Here is an 8638-nt window from a genome sequence, read left to right as displayed (position 1 = left end):
CTCAACAGGTTTTCGAGATATATTGAACTAAGCAAAAATTAACATACTGGTCTCCTGACCATATAATATGAACCATATTTTTCAGATTGGGGCTACTTCCGATATTTTGGGGGTCAGAAATCCTAATCCGTCAGAAAAAAATTTGTTTATTCGGAGAAAATACGTTTTTGTGTCTGATTTCGTAACTTAAAATATTGTCTGCACTAATTAATTAGCATAGTTGAAGCAACCTCCTTAAACCTGTAAGTTTGAGTCCGAGAATGTGAAAATCTAATCATTGGAACAAAAGTTATTCCTACTGGTCCGTTTTTTTTAGTTTGCTCACTGTTCATAAATCGAAAGGAAAGGAGACGTATTTTTTTCTCCATATTTTCAGAACCTAGTTTTTCCAAAAAAGTGTCAGCTTGCACACAGAGCTAGTCTAGTATATCAACCAATCTGCGTGCGAGACAATCCGAAAGAGACGGCTGAAGCAGTTCTGGAGGGTGACGCCACCCACTATTATATGAAACACTAATACGTATATTGTCCGAAAACTGATGGAATTTCTTTTCTCGAGTTGGCAATAATCAAATAAAATTTGATGTATAATTTGCACGAGCCAGTGAGCAGTTTTAAGAACGGAAACAAATTTAATAAGTATTTAAATTGAAGAGTAGACTATTTCCATTTAGATTCGAAAATATGAAAAGTGTGCAAATATTTTTTAAACTATTTTATTGTTGATATATATGTGTAAAACATTTACCGTCTGGTTTAGGTGAACGAATACATGTTCCTCCATTGTAGCAACAGTTGTCCAAAGGTATGTTCGCAAGAATTTTTTTCTTTTCGTTTGTAGACAAAAATTGAATTTTTGGTGGCACATCACTTTTAACTTCCCTTTTTTTTCTTTCAGAATGTATCCTAGAACTGTCCTTTGCACCGAGGCTATTTGAAACATCGATATGTTTTTTACTTCGCACATATCCAACAAAATCACCAGCTGTAATGATTTTTTTAAAGTTATGAAACATTAATACAAATTAAATTATTAATGAAATTGAAAAACAATTATTTTATACTTAAAAATACAGATTCTCGGGGTGATTAGTTTTTAAACTAATCATAATACTATTTACTTGGTAACAGAAATAACTTGGAAACATATAATATATCGCATCCAAATCAGTCCAAATATATCGCATCCAAATCAGTTCCCTTCAACACCGAAACATTACACGCTGTAAAATACTTGCAAGCTTTTAATAATTTAGAGCTGTAAATGTGTTACGAGATTTTCTGCTGTGGGTTACAACTCATTTACTTATTGTTTATTTTTTTAGAGTTGTAAATCATTTAGAAGACTTAAAGATTAGTTCAAGTCTGACTAATCTTTAAGTCTTCTAATGTCAGTTCTTTGACTCTAAGATTAAGTTCAAGTCTGACGAAAAAGATGGCTATTTTAGTGCTGTAAGAAAGTCAGAAAAATGTACATTGCGCAGTGAGCGGCTTTTGCTTTGTGTGTTGGAGCAGAATAATCCTGCTGGAATATCAATTTTTTTATTTCAGAAAAAAAATTGCAAGTCTAAGGAAGTATAACATCGTCTGTCAAGAGTTTGTGATAGATGATCTTGTCACCCTAAAAAGTTGCTTCTTGCTTTTGTGTCATAAAATCCAATGGATAGATGGATACTTAATTCTGCTATAACACCCACTTGCATTTCCTCTGCATGATTCAATCTGCATGCATTCCTAATACATTTCTTACATTCTTTGATTATAGTATATATGGTTTTACATTATCAATGGTCTTTGATCTAATGCTAATTCGTTGCTATAAAAAATATTTCAGTAGGAAACAGAGCACTTTTTCATTTTATCTTTACATACCTCGTTTTATATAACCAGGTTTGATGAAACATGGTTTTAGCTTACCTCAAGAAATTATTAGCTTAACCTCCAAAATATTTTTTTTTAAACATTAAAATTTCTTTATTTTTGGAGCTAAAGGGTGAATTTATCCTTCACATAAAAATGTAAGCAATTTCGGTCACAATTTAGCTTTTTTTCTAAAAAAAAATAATAAAAAAAATTAAGGAACATGTTTTGTCCAGTTTTCCCTTTAGTATAATAAGTCCTAATACAGTTGTCCTTTTTAGTGCACTAAAAAAACTTTTTTGATAATATTACAATTTAATTGTAAGAAAATTGCACCCATCTAAAACAAGGCTGGGCAACGAGTGACAGGGCGTCGTTTTCTCACTTTATTATGAAAGCAATTAAAACTACTTGAAATTCCACCGATCAACAGGCAACATCAACTGGAAAATGGGCTCGTTCGCTAAGTGTTAATTGTATTTTTGTAACCGTAAGTCTAAATTAGACTAGTAATTCTCAACATTAATTGCAGTGTCTCAAATTTAATCATATTGGTTTGAACATCTATTTTGAAATTATTTTTTTATTTATTCATTATTTTTTTTTACTACCCATTACTCTTTTAACTATTATAACTATTCCTTTAACTAACCAAAATGAATTGAAGTTACATGTACTTACGCAGCTGATGTTTCTTATAATGTATTTCAGGCTTCTTACTTCTGTGGGGAGATCTAAATCGCATTTCTAACCGATTTTCATCATTTTCTTGTTTTATTGATTTTTCAACTGGAAAAAGAGCGGTATTTTTTGCATTGTAGTCCAACNATCATAATACTATTTACCCGGTAATAGAAATAACTTGGAAGCATTTAACATATGGGATCCAAATCAGTCCAAATATATCGCATCCAAATCAGTTCCCTTTAACACGGAAACATTATACGCTGTAAAACACTTACGAGCTTTTAATAATTTAGAGTTGTAAATGTGTTACAAGATTTTCTGCTATGGGTTACAACTCATTTACGTATTGTTTTATTTTTTAGAGTTGTAAATAATTCATGAGATTTAGAACAGACCTTTGTCTCTAAGATTAAGTTCAAGTTTGATGAAAAAGATGACTATTTTAGTGCTGTAAGAAAGTCAGAAAAATGTACATCCAGCAATGAGTGGCATTTGCTCTGTGTGTTGGGGCAGAATAATCCTACTGGAATATTCATTTTTAATTTCAGAAGGAAGTATAACATCTCATTCATTTTTAGTTTCTAAGGAAGTATAACATCTTTTATCATGAATTTGTGATGGATGATCTTGTCACCCTAAAAAGTTGCTTCTTGTTTTTGTGTCATAAAATCCAACGGATAAATGGATATTTAATTCTGGTATAACACATATCTCTCTACATGCATTCCCTCTGCATGATTCAATCTGCATGCAATTCAGTCAATAATGCAATTTTTAACTTTTCATTTCTTTAACCTATGTTGCTTAACCCTTCCAAACGAAAATAGGCACATTTGCGATATTAAATATTCCAATAATCGAATGCCTCCAAAAAGGTGGCACGACGTGATATTTCAAGAATTCTCTGAGGTTCGCGGTATAACTAAGAATGATCGTCAATAGAGAGATATGTTGATATTATATATAAAATTATTAATAAGTAACCTATATTTGAAATAGGTGATTATGGCTGTAGCAAAGAATTAAAAAATTAGGGTAGAGTTGTACAAAATCGAATAGAGGAATGAAACCCGAACTTGGCAATTTCGCCTAGACTACTGCTGCTATTTATCAGAAATCACATGAAACTAGTAGCAGACTAATTTCTATAATATTTGAAAACGAAGGAAAGGCTGTGTAGATTAACTGTTCGCCAACAATCAGAAAAGTTATGATTTTTACTCCACTAATTAAATTCTGCCGCTCCTATTTGCTTGAAGATTTATTTTGGTTAATTTTATCATCACGTGACTTTGCAAAACCGTGATGATAACCGTTCGTGAAACCGTGACTTTGTCAGGTAGTCAAGATTCAGTAACTATATTCCTTAATACCTTAAATTAAAATTCTTGAATAGTTTAATACAGTTTACCACAACTATAAAAACGCAAATGAAGCTTGGAAGCTGGAAATGCACATGAAGTTTGAAGAATGCATTCCGAATACATTCCTTTGATTCTATGATTATAGTATAGATGGTTTTACAAAATAGATGGTCTTTGATCTAATGCTAATTCGTTGCTATAAAAATATTTCAGTAGGAAATAGAGCAGCTTTTCATTATTTCTATACATACATCGTTTTATTCAACCAGGTTCGGCGAAACATGGTTTTAGATTACCTCAAAAAATTATTAACTTAACCTCCGAATATTTTTTTTAAACATTGAATAATTTTTATTTTTGGAGCTAAAGGGTGAATTCATCCTTTGCATAAAAATGTAAGCGATTTCTTTCACAATTTAGTTAAAAAAAAAATATGGAACATGTTTTGTCCAGCTTTCCCTTTAATGCAATAAGTCCTAATACAGTTGACTTTTTAGTGTACTAAAAAAAACTTTTTTTGATAATATCATAATTTAATTGCAAAATATTTAATTTATTTTCGAAAACTGCACACACCTAAAATAGGCGTGGCAACGAGTGGCTAGGTGTCGTTTTCTCCCTTTATCATGAAAGCAATTAAAACTAGTTGAAATTCCGCCGATAGACTGGTAACATCAACTGGAAAATGGGCTCGTTCGTTAAGTGTTAAATATATTTTTGCAACTGTAAGTCTAAATTAGACTAGTAATTCCCAACATTACTTGCAGCGTCTCAAATTTAATCATATTGGTTTGAAGATCAATTTTAAAATTATTTTTTAAACTATCCATTATTTTTTTTACTACCCATTACTCTTTTAACTATTATAACTATTCGTTTAACTAACCAAAATGAATTGAAGTTATATGTACTTACGCAGCTGATGTTTCTTATAATGTATTTCAGGCTTCTTACTTCTGTGGGGAGATCTGAATCGCATTTCTAACCGATTTTCATCATTTTCTTGCTTTATTGATTTTTCAACTGGAAAAAGAGCGGTATTTTTTGCATTGTAGTCTAACTTATTTTTTTCCCAAGGTGGGTAGAGAGTGTGCAACTCCGTAGGTCGGTCATCATCTTCTCTAGCTGTATTCTTCGCTATGATTATAACAGGTTTTATTCTGTCATTACCATTTCTTGAAATTTTTATAGCTTTTTTCAGCTCATTTGACAGAGACAAAGAAAGCTTTGAAGAGATGTTGTTGGTGATTACCGCTGATGGGTTTGTTACCGGCCTGGTTTTTCCACCCTTGCGATTGATGATTTTCTGACTTTTTTCTAACCTCAGGTTTGATGAAGAATCATAATCATAGTCTCGTATGGAGTCCTCTTGATTTTCTTTGTTCTGTGTTCCGAATTCTGTTAAAAATTTGGTCTCTTGCTGTTTACTAAAAGGTACTTTCTTTTTATCTAATGGTTTAGATCTATATGGGGATATAGTTTCTTTTTTTACTGAGTTTGCATCTGTACTATAAAGCACGAAATCGATAAGACTTTCATTTTGACGATTTTTCATAAAATCCTTAATTAATTTAGAGGGATTGGGTGAATTGATTTCTTCTTTTATTATGCTCGTGTTTGCATTATGTAATCCATAATTTTTTTCATAATTTTCTCCCAGTTCTGCTTCATTTTTTTCATTATTAATTGCATCTAGTTTATTTTGGTCCGATATTTCAACTGCTTCGGTTATCAAATCTGTATTTGTACTATGGAGTACATTATCGATAAGATTTTTAAATTGATAAGGCTTAGGGCTAAAATTATTTTCAAACTTATTTACATTGGTTACAGCTATGTCTTTTTCATTTAAATATAAATCCCTATTCAATTTATCAGGTGATATTCCTCCTTTATGTACCAAGTTGATGACACCATTATTAGGAGAAATGTTTGTTAATATATTTGTGAAAGTAGGTTTTTTACTGGTATCTTCTTCAAATACGTCACTGTTACCTCTATTTTGGGTTAACAATAAATCATCTAATGATTTAGGTTGCTCCTGGGCTGATCTATAATCGTCTGTTACTAAGTGTTTGTCTGTACTTGGTACATTATTACGAATGTTCTCATCTAGATAAAGCTTTTCATACTGATTTTTGGGATCTAAATTCCTCTGCCCTACATTGTTAAGAATATTTTCATAAAGGTTAGGTTTTGCAAAAATATTTTTGGGATATGAGTTTTTAAGACCTTCATTAAAAAGAATATTTTCATTTTGCTCGGGATTTGCAAGCTTATTTTTGGGATCTAAATTTTTAATCTCTTCACTTTTCACATAATTCTTTTTTTCATCAGGTTTTCCAAACATATTTTTGAGATCTAAATTTTTAAGCCCCTCGTTATTAAGAATACTTTCTTTTTCATTGGGTATTCCAAATACATTTTTGATGTTATAATCCTTAGGAAGTTTATTATTAAGGGCATTCTCGTTTTGATAAGTTTTATCATACTCATTTTTAGAATCAAATTTCTTATCAAGTTCTTCTTGAACAAAAGATTGTTTCGAGTCTGGGAGGTTAGAGGTCAAACTGCTATAAGCATTAAAATTATCAATGGGTCGATTTATTTCTTTAATACCGTATCTTATTTGATGTGGTTTGTTACGATCTGAAATAGAAGCGAAAGAAACTTGTGGTTTGTTTGAAATTTGATCGAATTCCCGAAAATTGTTTTCATTTTCGTTTTGTTCGTCATGTTTCGAAAATTGTTTTCCGAAGGTTTCATCCATCTGATATGTTTCTTGAGGTTTGGTGAAAGCTGTTTCAGGATCTTTCGTTTGTGATTCGGAACTATTTAGATTTATCAGCTTTTGGATTATTGAGCCAATATCCCCCATTAAAAGCATGTTAGTGGCATCGGATGGGTTTTTATTATTTTTAAGAATTATTTGCGTGTTTCGAAACTTTTTACGCAACACAGCCCCATTATTTACCGATGGAGTGTTGTAAACTATCCAAGTATTTGAGTTTATAACATTCACCTGTTCAGAACCAGACATCTTAAGAGTGGGGAAGTTTACTTCAGCTTTTTTGGACCTTGTATCAAATCCATCTTTAGCATCAAAGTTCTGGTAAATATTATTTAATTTGTTTTTATGGTTTAACCTACCACTTTCCAATAAATATCGTCTTTTAGAATCCTGACGACGTGAAAGTCTAGAGTTGAAAGAGTCATTTAAAGCCCCCGAAGGATATTTCCAAAATTGAGAATTGGTAATATCGATTACTCTTTTTTGTTCTTCAAGAGGCAAAGTCTTGCTATTGGATGTAGACTCGGGAATATCCTGAATGACCATGTCGTTTGAAAACTTTGCTCCGACAGTTTTTTTAAGCCTGTCTTTGATACCAAAGTACTGGTTGATATCTCTGTTTTCTTTATATTTTTGGTTTAACTTACCATCTAAGAAAGAGTCTCTTTCTATTAAATCGCCATTATGAGAATGGCTTGAACTGACATCTGAGTCATTTTTTGTAGTTGATGGATATTTCCAGAATCGAGAATTGATTATATTGATTATTCTCTTTTGCTTTTCTAAAGGCAAGGTCTTATAAGAAGCAGCACCAGGCGCCTCTAGAATATTTTTCTGAAATATTCGCATAGTAGTTTTTGCTTCCTCACCAAACTTATGTGTTGAATCATTATTCTGGTTAATATCGCCATGGAGTTTATACTCTTTGTTTTCGTCGTTGACTTGTCTTTTTCTCAAATTATCAGTATGAAAAAGACTTGAATTAACGTTTGAATCGTTTTCAGAGCTTGATGGATATTTCCAAGATTGAGAGTTGACAATATCGATTGTTCTTTTTTGTTCTTCAAGAGGTAAAGTTTCATTATTGGATGGAGATTTTGAATAATCATTATTAAGAATATTATTCTCGTGTGTTTCTCTAGATATTCTTTTTTTCCGACTAAAAAATATTGCATTCGATTTTAAATGTTTTTTTCTTTTGTTGTTCCATAAGTTAATTTTCCTGATTTCAATGTTATTCCGATCAAGTTTCTTTCCCGTTTTGGTTCTAATCCCTCCTAAAAAAAGGATTAATTCATTTTAGCTATTTTTAAACAGACAAACTAAAATAATTAAAAGGAATTAAACTATTCTTAAGTCATTGAAGAAATTTTTTACTTTATTTAACTTATTTATTTTATTAGCTTTGATTTAATAAATTTATAAAAATTATAATTTTTTAAAAATAAATGCACAAATAGTTATTACTTTAAACAACCATAAAAACATTTAAATTTTAATTAACTGATAATTTTCAAGTGATTTAGGCAAAGTTTAATTGTTATATATTTCTTTACAAGAAATGAGCAATGATATTTTTAAAAATAATATCAAATGATTCCCAAGCTAAGAAAGTTTATATTTACCTGATGAAGTAAATGGAACATAACAATTGCTTTCACATAACATGATTTTATTATTACTTTATAAAAATATCCAATATTAAAAATTGTTTCTAAGTAACAGAACTGGGCCTGGGGCGTAATCAGGCTTTTGTTTTGAAGGGAGTCTTAAAACTTTTAGATATAAAAATTTTTGGGAAAAAAATATGTAAATAAGCGAATATAGTTTTGAATTATTTTATGTCTTCCGATACTTTGTTTTTGGAAAAGAAAGTTTCATATTTTAATTTCTAAGTTAAAGTATAATAATTATTTTTGAATGTCCTGATAGTATT

The 8638-nt window shown here is 30.6% G+C and overlaps 1 protein-coding gene across 1 annotated transcript; it reads right to left on the bottom strand.

Annotated features, from left to right (window-relative positions):
- Nucleotides 1–716: 716 nt before the first annotated feature.
- Nucleotides 717–8370, bottom strand: LOC139427284 (homeobox protein 2-like). Its single transcript, XM_071188367.1, has 3 exons — nucleotides 8328–8370; nucleotides 4827–7979; nucleotides 717–985 (listed from the first exon to the last, which is right to left on the bottom strand). The coding sequence occupies exons 1-3, from the start codon at nucleotides 8368–8370 to the stop codon at nucleotides 717–719; spliced, it is 3465 nt and encodes a 1154-aa protein (XP_071044468.1).
- Between the last annotated feature and the right edge of the window lie 268 nt (nucleotides 8371–8638).

Source organism: Parasteatoda tepidariorum, chromosome 2 (genome assembly GCF_043381705.1).
Source record: "Parasteatoda tepidariorum isolate YZ-2023 chromosome 2, CAS_Ptep_4.0, whole genome shotgun sequence".
Classification (NCBI taxonomy): domain Eukaryota; kingdom Metazoa; phylum Arthropoda; class Arachnida; order Araneae; family Theridiidae; genus Parasteatoda; species Parasteatoda tepidariorum.
The sequence above is the reverse complement of the archived record's forward strand: the minus strand, read 5'-3'. Positions and strand labels throughout refer to the sequence as shown.